Genomic DNA, 17768 nt, shown 5'->3' with positions numbered 1-17768 from the left:
TCAATTTTACATAAAATATCTCAGCATCTTGATGCCAAGATTTAAAAATGAAAAAATGAAATTAAAAGAGAACGATGTTTCAGGATGGTGGCCATTTTTATTCAAGAAGTGCCAGGCTGCAGAAGCTTTCTAAAATTGGTTGCGTGGCTCATGTGTAGTCTCCATTTTAGATTCAACTCTTTAGGTTGACATATCTTTCTTGTGGTGGCTTTTCCCACACTTTCCTGCTAACACGTGAATGTGCTGTGTGTGCATCTCTGATAGGCAGGGACGGCCTCTACTCTGTGCAGTTAGTCCCAGGGTTGTATATAAAGAGCACACCGCCATGGTTTTCCTTTATTTCTGTTCTCATTAGAAGACACTTTATTTTAGCTAGATGAAGCCAAATGAGCGGCTCTGTGCTTCTGCCACAGCTTGCTAAGAACAGTAATTTTATATATAACCCGCTTCCGTTCTAACACTCAGTGAGAGGAGCACTTTCATGCTGGGGCTATCACAGAACTGCTGCAAACTTTGACTGGGATGCAGCCCTGCTGATTCCGACCTCCATCCTGCTAAGGAAGATAACCTTTACACTGCGACCAGCTTCCTGACATATATGACTGAGGTATGGATGTTAGACTATCCTAACAGGTCCGGCAGAGGGGGCTCCTGCTATGCTCTCTTTAGTGTATTATTAGATATAGATAAGAGTAACAAAACATTAGCAACAATTAACAAGGTTGCATTGTTCATATTGTTTACCATTCTAATAAAGCGCATTACAGTAACATGTCTCATCTTTCGAAAAATCGCAGGTCATGCTTTCTTTGCAAGATTACCATCATTTCAATAAATGTTTGAAAATGCATTGTCGTAGCTTCCTTTTGTTTACCTTGTTCATGCAAGAGTGACCAAATGAAAGGCTTAGATCTTTTTCTACAAATTCCTTGAGAATCAGTGTGTCATGTTCAAGGTTGCCAACAACATCTATTGCCCTGGTTAGATTAGGAGTTGGTAGTGGTACTGTGAGCTTGCCGAAACTCACCAACACTTACTGATGATAAATGAGGAGTGAGTGCCTATATTGTGATGTTTGTGTTGGTCTAATATACAGTCCTGATATATTTGTAGGGATCCATATAACTAGAAACTCACACCTTACATAACGGCTTCTGGAAATGCTTACGAAGAAATTCTACACTCATCACTGGACTAAGGGCCTGATTCATATCTTGGCACTAAGGAAATTCTTACATCCACGATAATGGAAAGCCTGCTCAATTTGAATGTAGGAGGGCTATTGATGTAACCCCAGTGGACGAGTGGTTACACCCCTTCGACAGCCTGATGGAGTAAGGGGCGTTGGCGGTTGACCTCTATGGCTGCCCACCAAATTTAGAAGGGTGGACATACGAGTCAGTTTTAGAAATCCCTGGCAGTAAAGGCCAGCGAAAATGATCTAGTGCATTTTTAGACAGTTTTTTTTTTATAAAAAAAAAAGAAATCTAGCTTCTGATTTACTTTTTGAAAACAAAAAAAAACATACGTTTGACAGGTGGTTCAGTCAAGTTGACGGAGCCTTGCGTCAAACTTTTAAAAAGCATTGACCGGAATCGCCGTGACGGCGGTTGTTGCCAGTGCCTAAAGAATGACCACCAGATTGGCAGTCATTTCTAAATACGGCTGTCTGGGACTCGGTCAGGGAGATGGAGAAATTTAGGGCCTGATTTAGATGTTGGCGGGACTACTGCTGTCCCTCCGTGACGGCGGTTTAGAGAGGACTGTCGAGCTGATGAAATTCTGCCCAGCTTATTTACATGTGGGCTGGCCGTCCCGCCGGCTGCACTGACAGACTGTTTACCGTTGCATAAGTGGTGCACCGCTGTCAAGGTGATGGACTCCACTGGTGGATAACAGTACTCCGTCGCCATCAGGCCGGTGGGTTTGCGTCGAGCCGATTTAGATGTTCCCATTGTGCTGGCTTTGTCCTAGCGACGGTTCCTGATGGAGTGGGTCCCTGATGGAGTGGAGACTGGTAAGTACCATTTTTATAGGTTATGTAATGCCCCTTTTTGTACACATAGCATAGCGCACATACAACATAGACACTATTGAATGCACACCCACAAACACCACAGACATAACATCCACAACCAACACAAATAAAGACATCTTTGTGGCAATATAGCTGTGTTTATTTTACCTTGATAAAGTAGTTAAATGAACACTAATGCAGTACACACGAGGAAAAGATGGCATGTAAGAGCAATGTAAAATACAGGAGGCTAAAACAAATGTTAACACACGATTCATAGTGAGACAAGTGTAAAAATACTTCCCTTTGATCCTGGCGACAACGGAGTGGATTGGTGTTGTGGCCATGTTGTAGCAACGAAAGAGGGACCTGGACAATCGGGTTAAAGTTAACAAACAGTAGTCGTAAAAAGGAAAAGGTAAGTTTTTACCACATTTCCTTTGATTTGCCAACTCAAAGTGTGAGGTTTTCCCGCCACAGTTGCCTCAACGGTAAGGCACATCGTAAATTTGGTGGGAATCCTGGCTGAACTCCTGCTGACAGCCGCTTCTGCCTCTCACGCAGCTGAAGCAGGCGAACAATCCTGGTGAAGTTGGCGGGACTCGGCGGCCTTTCTTCTAAAGATCCGATGACATCTAAATGCGGCAGGTGGTTAAACCGTTGAAAAAGCAACAGCCGGACAACTGCCGCCAATATCTAAATCAGGCTCTTAGTTTGTTAAGGGAGTTAAAGCCCAACCACCAAATTCTAAATCGGGCCCTAAATCAATGGCCAGCAGACCTCATAGATGTGCATTAATATGCATAGGATAGGGACGGTGTAACGTTTATATTACCTGATAAATGTGCTGGCAAACTACGCATTTACAATTGGCTTGAAGCATAAATCTTGGAGAGTCTGAAAACTAAAAAATAAGGGTGAAATTTGCTAATTTCTGACGGAGTGCAGCAACTAAAGTTGTAGCACTGAGTTGCGGCAAGGGGAATGTGAACAACAGTGTTATATCTACGGAAATATGGCACACTTATGGGTGCCATTCACCAAACACAGACTTGTGCACCATGGATCAAGGGTGTGTGCATTCCATCAAGCATGGACTTTATACTGATAGGATGGAATATTTATTTATTTGCATGATTAGTTAAAACCGTTGCAATAATTCACATGAAAGTATAATGAATAAGAAATCAAAAATCAATGACAATTTAAAGAATATAGCGTCACTAGGATATTGTGGCCCGGAGATCCCAGAATACAGTCAAAATGGGCGTGTTTTGTGTGCAAAAGTAGCAATTAAAAAACGATGTTAGCAGCAACAGTTAATTTGTAGCTAGGTTGGCTCATCTACTGCACTTTTGATAAGAGCCTCGTCCACCTGAGGTGCCACTCTGTTGTCGTGTGTTGATTAATTTGTCTTTTATCTTTGTATCCACGATAGTCAGGAATTTGATCAGACGGCAACTCAGCTGGACGTCCTCTCCAGAGAAACTTGCTATCACTGTGTCGGTAGCAGAAGAGACCATGCATACAAGAGGGTTTTGAATGCTTTGGGATTCTTTATTTAGTCCAAATGAAACATGCAGGGAATTAGCGATTCCTAACGATGTAGTCAGACAGCGTCTTCTTCAGGGGATTGGAGTCTCCTCCTTGGCGCTCGTACTCGTAGGTTTCAATATCTTAGGGCCAAAACAAAAAGAAAGGAACCACTATTAGTGCTGGTTATGACCAGCCTACGGGAACGGGAGTGAGGAGGCACGCACCCGGTTATAAGGGAGTGTGTAGGAAAGGGGGAACCAACACCAGGAAAGAGGCGAGAAAGGCAGGGTGCAGGCCTCACAGAACAGTTCAGCCTACACTCGTACGGCTCCCGACCTCAGAGGCGGACCCAAGCTTCCCCTCTCTGCTCCAGACTCCTCGAATCCTGGCAAGCACCTGTTGGAGCCACGTCTCTCCAGGGTCATGGCGGGGAGCAGTGTCCTCCGGCGGTTCTCCTGTGCTTTCGGGTTCCACGCGGCCGCCTCGTCCCCGCGTCTTCAGCACTCTGGGCTTCCTCCTTTCAGTTGTGGACACACCTCTCGCTGGTCGCCAGCGTCTTATCCTGGCAGAGGCAGTAGTCGACCGTCCTCTTGAGGGTGTGGCTTTCCTCATCTACGGAGAATTTAAAGGGCCAGTCCAGGGAGGTGTATTGGTGAACCCCGTCTCCCAGGTTGAACTCTGCATCAGGCAACTGGAAGGGAGAGAGAGAGACGATTTGTTGAGAAGGCGATTCAGGACCCGAATCAGGACTCTGGATTCTAGACTGCTTGTCTACAAGACCGTATGTTTTTCCTGTTAAAGAGTGGTCAGAGTAATACCTCACGCTCCCTTTGTAGATCCCTGCAAATAGTTAGGCGGTGCGGGATGTCCTCCTTCCCTTGCTGGCATCGGGGCGAAGCCACGGCAGCAAGTGGACCGCAGATTGTAATATACCTAGGCGGTATTTCAGGAACTTCTCTTTGGTGGCCTTGAACAAGCAGATATGACGGTATGTTTGAAGCATAGCTTTGGTATAACTCTGAATAGTGAACCAGCTGTGTGCTCTCTCTGAGAGGATGGCTTTATCCTGTGTAGGGGACACTCTTTTGGTGGTTTTGTTGACTAGCTATTTGAAGCTCACGTAAGTCCCAGATGTCTCCCAGAGGCCGCGTAGGGCTAGTTGATCGAGTGAGTCTTCCTGGTAGCGTCTGGCTGGGCTCCTTTGCGGGCCAGCTCTTGTCTTTGAATCCCAAACTCTAATCGCAATTGTGCAGGTGATGTGTCTCTCGACAAACCGTAAATCATTTGTAGTGCTCTTGCTATAGTGCCATCCAGTATTTCTGCATCTGTCGCTCTCATGGCCTCACTTCCGTAGGTGATAGACGGTCTGAGTTTCGCATTTATCACCATGGTCGGCGAGGAGAAACTTGTGCCAGAGATCTTATATTTCAGATTTCTTATGGCCACGGCTGTCGCTATCCCCCTTTTTTATGGCCTCCTGTTAAACTGCGAAATTCCCTTTGCTATCAATAATGACTTCAAGATATTTATAGTCTTGTACAGCTTCCAGCTAGTATGTTGACTTGGGTCGGCGTGTATTCATGCAGATTACCTTTGTTTTTTCTCGGTTAATGCTCAGTCCATTATCTTCTGAGGAACAGGATGTTACATCGGGTAGGCGCTGCAGGCCAATTGGAGTCCGGCTAATGAGCACAAGATCATCCGTGTAAAATAGATTTGATAAGGCCAAGCCTCCCAGCTTCAGGGCATGTGCGTTACATTCATCCAGTCTGGCTGATAAATCTACCATAAAAAGGTTAAAAAGTTTGGGGGCTAGAACACAGCCCTGCTTCAATCTGGAGGTCGTAGGAATCTTCCTTGTTAAGTAATCTCCTACGCCTAATTTTACCTGCACCCACGTGTTGGAGTGTAGGAGGATTAACTGTTTTAAGAGTAATGGTGGAAGGTTTCGCTTTTGCAACTCTTGTCATAGTATGTTTCTGTTTATGTGGTCAAATGCTGAGCTGTAGTCAATCAAGCATATGTACAAGGGTTGTTTGAGTGCTATTGTGGCATCTATCATCAGTGTGAGGGCTAGGATATTAGTAGTGGTCCCCATGTTCTTACAGAAGCCTGTTTGATTTGGTAGAATTACTGTATTTTTTGCAGCCCAAGACGTTAGTTCTTGCAGCATTAGCCCAGCATAATATTTGGCATCACTGTCCAGTAAAGCTACTAACATGTAGTTTTTTTGGGTCACTCCTATTACCCTTTTTAATAGATTGGGGAGATAATGGAACCCCTCCATGATGCTGGAATCGTCTATGTTTGCAGGATTGCTTCAAAGGTCGGTTTTAGTGCTTTTGCCCAGTACTCTTGGTCAACTTTGAACAGCATTGGCGGGATCCCATTAGGGCCTGGTGCGCCCTCTTGCTTGCCCTTGGAAATTCGTTTACAAATTTGATTGTCCGTAATGGTTAATAACTGTTCCGGTGTGGGGATAAGATCAGTTTGGGACGATAATACTTCTAAATTAATCGAAGGTGTGTTTGTGCCGGTTTGAGTCCCTAGATCTCTGTTAAAGTGAAGTTGAAGAAAAGTTGTGGGGATAAGATCAGTTTGGGACGATAATACTTCTAAATTAATCAAAGGTGTGTTTGTGCCAGTTTGAGTCCCTAGATCTCTGTTAAAGTGAAGTTAAAGAAAAGTTGTCAAGGCCTCTTCTGTCAAATGTGAATTGATGCCTTGGACAAAGAACGGATTGTTCACCAGAATTGTTAGTTGTTGTTGGTCTTAATATCATACAGGAGTTTTGCCCACAGAGGCTCTTCTGCTTCTTTTTTGAGGTGCCAAGTTAGCTTTTTACGTGTGGCTTTTAATTGCCTCCGTTCGTTCAGGGCTCTGAGGTCTTCACCACATCTTTTTAATTTCTGAAGGGCACGATTTATGGATGCCTTGAGATGTTTTACTTGTGCATTTTTTCCAACGGTGAAGGTTTTGAGGACAGACTGCTCTACTGTTTTGTTGTTGTTCCTTTTTACCTCCATGTATGTTTCCTAGATTTTTAGTGAATGTCTCCCAGCTTTTTATTGTATTAGGCTCTGCAGCTAGGACTTCTTCAAGAAGTTGTTTTGCAAGGGCCAGAAGGCCTTCCGGGTCATCAGTTTTGCATTTTACTCTTTTGTCATTACTTGTATATGCTGGACATTGTACTTTTACTGGCAATGATGAAGTTGTTGCCAACGTTTTTATCGTGATTTCTTGTGGCAAGTGATCGTTATGGTCCAAGGTTCCAATGTGGTAGTCCTCTACTTTTACAAACATAGGAAGAGAGATAAAAGTATAATCAATTCTTGTACTTGCTACTGCATTGTGGAATGTTGCCATCTGTGGACGATCTCCTGGGAATCTACCGTTTAGCGCAGGGAAGCCAAGCTGCTCTAGGATCACAAGAAGCTTCTGCGCTTAGTGCATCTTCCGCAAGTATTGCTTTCTTGTGCTGGTAAGTTCCATGCGAATGGGTCATCTTCCGTGTAATTATCAACAATCTTACCGAACACTGCTCAGAGTAAACCCATAACAAAGGATCAATCCAGGATGCCATTATTGCTTAACCCGACACAGTCATGATCGACCACATCCTGCCCGTTGATTGGTCCAACCACCACATCATCCTATTCCACCTGAACCAAATGACCCTATGCCAGCCCCCAACGCAGGATTCCCCCCACACTAGGCGAGAAATCTAACTCAGATTCCCCTGGCCGAACTGGAGGAAAGGGTAAGCTCTCTCCTTCCCATCCCCACAGGTGATTTCTCCTCATCAGAACTCACCTCTCACTACAATACAACTATGACTTCCATTCTGGACCAAATAGTCCCCTTGAAACAAATAAAGAGTCAGGGACACTGCTTCTAGATCCTGGTTTAACACAGATATCAACTCTGAAAGAAGACAACTAAGAGCTGCAGAAAGACTCTGGAGAAACAACCCATCCACAATTCTCCGCAATCAACTCAAATCAGCACACAGGAAATACAAAAAACACATCAAGAACGAAAAAACGTCCTTCTTCTGCAATGCTCTAGACAAAGCAAAAAACAGGCCCAAAGATCTCTTCAACCTCATTAGGCAACAAACTTCCAAGCCCCTGACATCCTCAGTTCAGGTCTCCAAAGACCTATGTGACAACTTCGCCGACTTCTTTAATGACAAAATCACCAAGATTGAGCTCTCCCATGATGATAATCGCAGTCCCCCCTACAGTAGCTCCCCGCAGGGACAGAAAATATCACATCCAAGCACCCCCCAAAGCACTGGAAATCCTTCAACCACATCTCCGAAGCAGAGATTGTCACTGATCTCCACCTCCAAACCCTCATCACACGCCTTGGGTCGTACACCTGCCCAACTGGCCAAAAAGCTCAAACTCACCCTAGCACTGCTCTGGACCAAGATCATAAACAGCTCCCTGAGAACCGGAGTCATACTTGACTGCCTCAAAGTCGGCCAAGTCACACCATTACTGAAAAAAACAGGTTGGACTCCAACGATCTGAACCACTTCAGACCCGTCTCCAATCTCCCTCTCCTAGCCAAAATCCTAGAAAGATGTGTTCTCCTCCAACTGACTCAACACATGGACAACTCCAACCTCCTAGACCCCCACCTATCGGGTTTCAGGAAAAGCTGCAGCACAGAGACAGTGATCCTTAATGTCATAGACGGCGTACACAAGTCACTCGATACGGACCAATGCTGCCTTCTCATACTCCTGGACCTATCAGCAGCCTTTCACACGGTTGGCCATAAGCTACCCATTAAAGTAATTCAAGAAAGGGTAGGTGTAGAAGTGGTGGTCCTACACTGGTTCACTTCCTTTCTCCAGAACCGTACCCAAAAAATAAAAATCTTAAACTTCTCGTCTGACCTATGCCCCGTCAGCAGGGGTGTCCCCCAAGGTTCCGTTCTTTCCCCGCAACTTTTCAACATCAACATGGAACCCCTCACCACCATCCTCAACAAAAAAAAACTGCCCCTTCCACCTCCATGCAGACGACACCCAGATCTACCTTGAAACCTCCTCCATTGATAACATTCAGAGACTTAACGACACTCTAAGAGAAGTCCAACACTGGATAACAGTAAATCATCTGAAACTCAACCAAGAGAAAACGAAAATCCTCCTCATTTCCAACAAAGAGGAGTACCCCCAAATCGCAGAATGGCTACAAGCTATCGATGCTCTCAACGGCAATCGCTGGGAATCACCTGGACCCAAAATTAGACATGGCCAAACACATCAAGAACACCGCAAAGAGCGCCTTCATCAACCGGAAACTACTCAACAAAATAAAACCCTTCATCCCAACCAACGACCTCAAACAATCTACTCAATCCCGGGTGCTGTCCAGACTAGACAACGGGCATGCAGACCTCACAGGTACAGCAAAATCTCACTTAGCTCCCCTCAGATCAACTCTTAATGCTGTAGCCAGAATGGTCACCGGAGTAAAGAAATATGAGCACATCTCGCCCGTACTCTGAGAGCTAATATGGCTCCCAATCGAAATGTGTGCCAACTTCAGAACTGCCTGCCTCACGCACAAAGCCCTGCACACAGGGAAACCCGCCTACCTGGCCTCCAAACTCAAGAAGGCCGGTCTACCTGGCCTCCAAACTCAAGAAGGCCGGTCAGACAAGGAGCATCAGGAGCTCCAACACTCTACTCCACATCCCTCCGAAAACTCGCAAACAAAAAAACGCATTTCGATCCTTCTCGGGCAATGCACATAAAATCTGGAACTCCATCCCAGTCCACATCAGGACTACCCCCTCCTTTCCAAAATTCAAAAGGCAGCACGAAGATGGCTTCCTCAATCGCTCTCTCCCGAATAAATAGCTCCAGCCCTAGCGCACAAACGTGCACATGGCAGCACAGAAACACTTTGACATTAAGACTTCTACCTCATCCCCATCCCGACTCCTCCCTCTATCCCCCCTCCATGAAGTAGGCTCGGCTCCAGTCAAGATGCACACCACTGCGATTTTGTGTGACTTCCTTACTCTTAATGTTGTACAGCGCACAGAGACTTCTGATGCGCCATGAGTCAATATGTATACCACTGCTATATTGTGTGATGTCCCCGTTACGAATGTTGTAGAGCACTCCGATACGTTCGGGTCTGGCCAGCGCTATATAAAACTCATAAATAAATGAATAATTAGTCAACTGTTGAGCTCAGCATGTGTAGGTTAAAGTCCCCGGTAATAATCAAATTGCTTGTTTGCTCCTCTGTAAGTATTTACGTTACTTCGTCCCCCAACTGATGGTGCCCTTGGTTTTATCACGCGGGTGTAGGTACACATTTATTAGTAACACATATTGTTTTTTCTTTGCCCCCTGTGTCATTATTCTAAGCAATTGCATTGCATTGGGGGGTACTAGATTGAAGGGCAGTGGTTTCACTGCATAAATGCTCCTTATAGAGCTAGAAGTGGCAAGACCCCCCTTGTGATGGCCAAATTTAGCACTCTTCCTGGCTTGTAAATCCTTGCAGTTCAATTGGTAATTCACACCAAGTTTCTTGCAACAAAATGATGTTCATTTTTTTTAAATATAACTGCAGCTCCAGGTCCGAGGTCTTGTCTCCCATGCCTCTGGCCATGAGAGTGGCGTTTTGGGTTAGGAATGAAGCTGTTAGGTCTCTGAATGCGTCATTTGATGAGGGAGAAAGCCCTGTAGTCTGGGCATTGGCTGGGGCAGATGTCTTGGGTTACAGGGACTCTAGTGGTGAGATGCAATCTCGAAGTTGGGGGATGTCATGTCCAGAGTTACACTGAAATAATTTTAGAGCTCAATGGTGCATATAAGCTCCATTGTGATATCTGTAGCTCCTGTGCACTTGTATCCTCACATAAAAGACCTGGATGAGCTCCCGGACTGTAACATGAGGGAGGTCACGGTTTAACTGAAGGAATTGAGGTCATAAGATCTCAGCTGTCTATAGCTGTATGGCAAATTGTTCACCAGACTCTTCTGGCCAATTACAGGAGGTGTGGAAACAGGACATGGGTCGCCTGATGGAATACGACTGGAGGGAGGCACAGGCACTCCCCCAGGAAGCGGTGACGGTATCCCAGTTTAGGGCCACACTGATGATATAACTTCATCGGATCCAATACATATGTGACAGGCTGTGGAAGATGGGATTGGTCATATGACCGAACTGTCCGAGATGCTCCATTCAGAGAGGAGACCTTATGCATACCGTATGGACCTGTGAAAAGTTAGTTCCCTTTTGGGAAGGGGTGCTCCTGTGGCCAGGGAGGGTGATGGGTTGGCAGCTCCCTAGAGATCCTAAGCTAGTCCTCCTGCACATTACAACTGACACCGACAGCAACAGATACAAACAGGCATTGCTATGGTTGGGCCTGGTGATGGCCAAGAGTGATGTCACCAAGGCATGGAAAGATGTTGATCTCCCTTCGCTGGAGGAAGTGGCTGAACCACTGCATGAATCTTGACCAGCAATGGGGCTAGACAGTATCTACACAACCATGATAAAATATGGTTGGGTTGGCGCCTGTACAGGGGTATCCTCCTTGACTCTTGTTGTGAGTTGTTGTGGGCAGTCCTCAACTATGAATAGTCTAGTTAAATAATGCCCTATGGAACCGGTAGACTTCTATGATGGCAGAGGGGGCGGGTCTTGGAATGTAAGAAACCCATCTAGAGAGGATTGTTAAGGATGACTGAGCTGACCACCGTTTGATAGTATGCATGCACAATGACAGATTATATAAGCAATGTGTCATCTGTATCTATTGTTAAAAACTCAATATAATGGATGTATGTATTGTTAAAAAACGCCCACTAACCAGTGTTACAGTTTTTAACTTAAGACCATGCAGGGGAGGAAGTCAAATTATTTTTTTTACAGTGAGGAGTTACACAAATAAAACCAGATCAAGATTGACAGTACCATATGGAGAAACTATTTGTGAAGGGTTGAGGGCAGCAAAGACAGCTGTGAAAGAGTACAATGGGAGAACACATTAAGAAAGTAAGAACAAAATGTAGGTCCCGTTGAAGCATAATCAAAAGAGAAGGAGAGTATTTATTTGTAAGACACTTTAGAAATAGCAAAACAATTGGGTATTCAAACAGTGATGGTTGATCTGGTAAGTGTAGGAAAGCCGTTAAGGCAGACATGTAACCTTTAACTGTTCCAACTGAAGTGGAGGACAAAAGAGAGAATTTCAGATTAATGGGATCTATGGATTTATTTATCAGAACATCATTTCACAAATTTACGCCATTTACCAGAGGACACAGATTTGGTGGGCAGGCGTCTAGAATAAAGAATGATATCCACCACCTCAGGCTGAAGAGAAAGATTTCAGTTTCCCGTGCAGGTGGAGGATTTGGAGTTTGAAGTGTAGAACCTGCCCCTGTGACTGCGACAGGAGGTCTAACCTTTGAGGGAGATGGAGCAGAAGGCACCAGGTCTGCATACCACATCCTTCTCGGTCAGTCCTGGGCGATTAGGATTACTTGGACCGATCTAAGTGAATCTTCCTCAAAACTCGAGGAATTAAAGGTATGAGAGGAATGCATACAGGAGGGGAGCAGTACACAAGGTGAAATGCGCCACCCAAGGTGCCCAGCTTCGGATACTGGAGGGCACAGATTTTTGGGCAGTGAGCGTTCTCTTGTGTGTAAATGCCAAATAGATGCACAAGAGCAGTCCACCATAGCTGAAAGAGGATTTTGGCATCTTCACCCTGAGGTGATCACTCGTTGTCTGCCAGATTATGTTACATTGAGAATTCCGATCAGGCGATTTCCTACTACGCAAATCTGGACGTCCTAAACCCAGGATCGAAGTTGCAGAGCTTCTGCAAAGAGGAGACGACCCCACTCCTCCTAGTTTGTTGGTGTACAACATCGCTGTTGTGTTGTCAGTCAAAATTTGGACCAACAGACTGTGTAGGCAGAGAAGGAAAGCCTTGAGAGCTATACATATTGCCTGTTATTCCAACAGATTCATATGCAAGCCTCTGATCTCCAGTTGCTCCAGATGAGCTCCCCACACAACAGTAGAGGCATCTGTGATAACTGAGGCCACTGGGGGAAGAGGGTGAAACTGTTTTCCTGGATGCAAGTTGTAGTTTACGCTCCACCATTGTGTTCTAGCTGCTGTGTCCCCTGAGATCTTTATGCATGCCTACAGATCTCCAACGCATTGAAATCACTGCTTGTGGAGGCAACACTGGAGGGCTGTCGTGTGTCAGCGTGCATGTGTGACCAAGAGAACGCATACCTAACACGACAGTCAGAACTGGAATGGTCGCTCCATTCAGAAACATCAGATTCATAGCCTGAATGCCTTGAATCCTCTGAGGTGAAGAGAAGTTTTGACTTGATGTGGTATCTAATACTGCTCCTATGAATAGTATGTGCTGAGAGGGCATCAGGTGTGACTTGGCTTTGTTGACCAAAAAGCAGAGTTCGTACAAAACTTGTGTTGTTTCTTGTAAGTGGTGAAGCGGCAAATCTGGAGTCTTGGCTCGGATTAGCAAGTCATCCAAGTAAGGGAATATAGAAATTGCCTTCCTTCTGATAGAGCCACTATCACGGCCATCACCTCGTGACTCGTGGTGCTGAACTGAGGACAAACGGTAGGACTTTGAACTGATATTGTTCTGATCCTACAGTGAAGTGGAGAGACTTTCTGTGTGATCTCCGGATAGGGATGTGGAAATAGGCATCCTACAGATTGACAAAGACCTTCCAGTCTTCCGCATTCAGCGGTAGAAGAACCAAAGCTAGGGACAGCATTTTGAACTCCTCCTTTATGAGTAACCAATACAAAATCCTGAAGTCTAGGCTCAGTCGTAACTCGCCGCCCTTTTTAGGAATCAGAAAATATCTGGCACAGCATTCCTGTCCTTTTCCTGCTCTGGAAACTAATTCCAATGCACCCTTGAGTAGAAGGGAATGGACTTCTGTTGGAGTATTTGCAAGTGTTTGAGCTGTTTGAGTCTAATCGGGGAGGTATTGGATTGGACTGTTGTTGGAAGGGTAGAGTGTCTCCCTTTCTACAATTTGTACGATCCACAGGTGGGACATGATGACTTCAATTTTTGAAATAAGTGGGATACCCGTCCTCTGACTGGTTGAAAATGATCTGGTAGAACAGAACTAGAACTGCTTCCCTGCTGTAGCTGGGGGAGTGGAGGAAAAGGATGGGGGGGTTGGGGGGAAGATGAATAGCTCCTTCATCCTGGACCACATCCCATTTGCTACCGGTAAAGCGGATTGGGCTGTTACAGGCTGTATTGTTGTTTGATCTAAAAGGAAAATCCCCAGCTAAAGTCAATACATTTTATGTACTGTCCGTAGTCTATTAGTTAAGATTGAAGATCTAACGACCTAGCTGTTGCCTTGCTGTCCTTAATTCATTCAAGAGAAGAATTGGCCTTAGTTCTAAAAAGGTGGGAGCCATCAAATGGAAGGTCCATTGGTGTTGATTGGACGTACTGCAGGAAGCCCGAATTCCTGAGCCAAGCAATTCCACGCAGGAATACTGATGAACCCATAACCCTGGCTACTGAATCAGCCTTATATAGGCCTTACTGGATAATGTTTTTGCCAGCTTTTTGTCCATTTGCAACTAACTCTGAAAAGGGCCCTCTAAGATCTTCTGAGAGCTTGGGGTGACCACTTGGGCAGTATCCAGTGCAGCATGTACATATCTGCCTAGCAAGCAAGTGGCATTGAGGGATTTTAGTGCAATGGTACATACAGAGAAAACTTTATTTGCAATATGCTCCATCTTTTTAAAGGTAAACAACTTTTACAACGCAACTTTTACCACGTAGTGCCTTTGCAACACAACTTTTACAACGCAAACTATTACAACGCATTGCGCTGGGAGGCGCTCTAGGATAGGCAATAGGTTTAATGTACTATCCAACACCTTCCCTACTATCCACGGGGACTGGAGTTGGAATAGTAAATTAAACAATTCACTATCCAGCGCCTAAAAGCACTATGCGTTGTAATGGTATGCGTTGTAAAAACCGCGTTGTAAAAGCAAGCGATATAAAAGCATGCGTTGTAATGTCATACATCCCTTTTTAAATTCTCTATCTGCTAAGGTTGAGGGAATTGATTCTGGGGTCGTTTTGGCTCAACATGGGGCGTAAACCACTAAGCTTTCGGGATAGGGTGAGCTGATAGAAATGAGGAATCTCCCGGTGCTGGTTTAAATCTTCTTGCGACTAGTCTAGAGACCGCAGTAGAGGTCGTTGTTTTCTCAAATGCCAGCATAGGCTCAGTGAGTGCCTCATGCATGGTAGAAGAGGTCGGATGAATATGTAGAGGAATAAGGACTTCAGTTAAAATAATAGGTTTTATTTCTGCTGTACGTAGATTTACGTCCAACATATTAGCAGATTTCCTTAGTATTTATTTATTTTTATTTATTTATTTAAAGAGTTTTATATAGCGCTGGCTAGACCCGGAGGTATCAGAGCGCTTTACATGAGAATCAACAATTACACAATAAATCTCAAAAAATAGGCAATACAATTAGGAGAGGAGAGAAAGGAGAGAGAAAAGTAGTGGAGGGGGCAGGGGACGTGAGAAAGGGAGGATAAGGGAAGAGACAATACGGAGAGACGAAAAGAAGTCTGTCTAAAGACCGACTGGGTAGGTGATGACCAAGGAGGGAATCCACGGCCCATCTCACCTATAGCTAAACTAGGTTGCTCCATCAGGCATCAGACAAAAAAGTTCAGTCTCAATACATTGAGAGAGGAGAGGAGAGACATAAATAGAGGGAGGATGCGGGAGGAGACGACAGGAGGGACGAAAGGAAGTGCAACAATGTGGTTTAACTGTATAACAGAAAAAGATCAACAATTACACATTACATCAAACAATCAGCAATACATTAGGAGAGGAGAGAAAGGAGTTGCTTGCATCTTTCAGGCCCTCGTAAGTGGGGTCTAGGGATAGTTTGTGATTCTGATCATTGTCCCAATCATCTGAATTCTCTTTAGGATCGAAGTCACTCATTCCAAATCCTACTTCTAGAAGTGTTTGTACTTCTCTTCTTGACCTATGAGGTGTCATAGGCAGCGTATCTGATAGATGCTTTGAGGTGGCAAAGAGAAAAGTTGAAGTGGAGGAGACATGGGAGTAGCTGATGGCAATAGGGGCTGCAAAGTGAGTGAAGTGTCCTGTGGCACAGATGATGTAAACTGCAGCGCCAATCAAATGTTAGGTTCCTTGGCTGATGGCGTTGTACTGAGCACCGAAGAGGAGGGGATGTCATTTTCTTTGCAGATCTTGTAGATGCAGGATCTGGTAGAGGATTTGACCAAGATACTTGTGGCAAAGAGTAGAAAGGAGTGAACAGAGTTGACAGAAACAGCGTTTGCATACCCCCTGTTATGGGAGAGAGTACTCATTGGGCCAAGACACAGTAAATGGCATTCAGAAAGTTTAAGGAGTCCATCCCCGGATCTGGGGTGCTGGGTTCCTAACTGAGGCATTGAAGACGGCATCACAGGCGGAACTGGATGCAAAGCTGACATTGGTTCCTTCACAGGCGCTGACGTCGGGTCGATCTGAGTCAGTGTTGATGTGCCTTCATCTTCCGGAGGGCGTTCAATCTTAGACTACGGACAAGGTGGAGTTGCGGGTCTTGGGAAAGATGACCTGCTTTTTGAAGATCTTCATCTCAATCCAGGTCTTTTCTTTTCATGTTTCCTTCAAGATGATTTTAAGGAAGGAGGAGATTGTGATCTTGATCTCAGACACAATTTCCTACAACTCTGCTTTTTTTCCTGAGTTTTGGCCATAAACATTTTTGGCTTTCCTTTCTTCCAGAGCCTTGGGATGCATCTTCTGACCGGATTCACATCTATCGACAACATGGTCCAAACCCAGGTACCACAGGCAGATTTCATGAGGGTCAGGAATTGACATTTGCCCTTCACATTCTCTGCAGGATTTGAATCTGGATCGCTTCAGTTGGGACATTTCAGCAACTACAGTCCCTAAAAACATATTGAGAATCAGAAATCCTCAAATGAGTGATTCCCACTTTTACTCTGTGGAGAGTTTTTCAGGAATGCGTCAATTGCACAGAAAAAAGGGAACTGACATCAGCGTGCAAACGGGGGCACTTTATGGCACCAGTGACTCCACGATGTGCTGTGTGAGGAGCCGACTTGGACCCAGAACCTACGACCATTTTAAAGAGTGCAGTTTTTCCGAGTAGAGTCAATGGAAAGAACCGCCACCAAGTCACATCAAGTCGGAAGAGTTTTATATAGCGCTGGCTAGACCCAAGGGTATCAGAGCACTTTACATGTTTTGAGGACGTCTACAAAAGGTACATGATGAAAGTCAAGTGGGCTTCGCAAACAGTCATACAGAAAAATATAGGAAACAGAGCATCAAAGTAGACCACAGAAAGGCTACAGCAATATACATCAATCACGCAATCAGGTACTGAGAAAGGGGAAAGAGTTAGAGTCTGCACAGTCAAATTGTCAGGGGATTTCCCCGACAGGAATTGTTAAAGATGATTGGTTGATTCTAGATGGTCTCCAAAAGTAGATCCAGCTTCAGCATCACATTTATACCAGATATTTATAGCCCACTTCAGAGACTCCCTTACTTGGGGGTAGATTCCCTTCCAAACTCCTGTTTGTGCTGTGTATACTATGTATTTTCTCCGATTTATTTTAGATCTTGAGTATTTGCTGTAGTCGGCAAAAACGCTGAAAATGTGTGGCATTGTCTCTGGAACTGTCCACATATAGAAGACTGTTGTCCGCATAAAATGAATATTTCCTCCTGTAAATCTGTGCGCAGTCGAAACCTCTTAATTACTTCTAACAAGATATCCCAGCATGCTAGTCTCTCTACACACAAGGTAAACAATAGAGGTGTCAATAGAAATCCTTACCTCATGCCTTTCCTCGCGGAATTTCAAGGTCACTTTTTCAAACAAACAACTGGTCCTGGTATAGGAGCACCAGCCAACCACAGAAATCCTGACCAAATCCAAACCTAAGCAACACCAGGAAGAGAAAGGGCAAATGCACCACATCAAATGTATTTTCTGTATCCAATTAGATTATTGCTTGTGGGGCAGTGCTAGACTGGATCCCCAACATTCTCCTCGGAGACTGAGGCAGGAAGCCAGATTGA

General features: G+C 44.9%; 1 protein-coding gene across 1 annotated transcript in view; it reads right to left on the bottom strand.

Annotated features, from left to right (window-relative positions):
* The window catches only part of LOC144773685 (uncharacterized), a 140484-nt gene that overhangs the window by 20092 nt on the left and 102624 nt on the right, over window positions 1-17768 (bottom strand). Inside the window, exon 6 of the mRNA XM_078658836.1 lies at window positions 5145-5335. Coding sequence (XP_078514962.1) covers window positions 5145-5335 — 191 coding nt within the window. The remainder of the gene's footprint in view (window positions 1-5144; window positions 5336-17768) is intronic.

Source organism: Lissotriton helveticus, chromosome 8 (assembly GCF_964261635.1).
Source record: "Lissotriton helveticus chromosome 8, aLisHel1.1, whole genome shotgun sequence".
Lineage (NCBI taxonomy): Eukaryota > Metazoa > Chordata > Amphibia > Caudata > Salamandridae > Lissotriton > Lissotriton helveticus.
The sequence above is the reverse complement of the archived record's forward strand: the minus strand, read 5'-3'. Positions and strand labels throughout refer to the sequence as shown.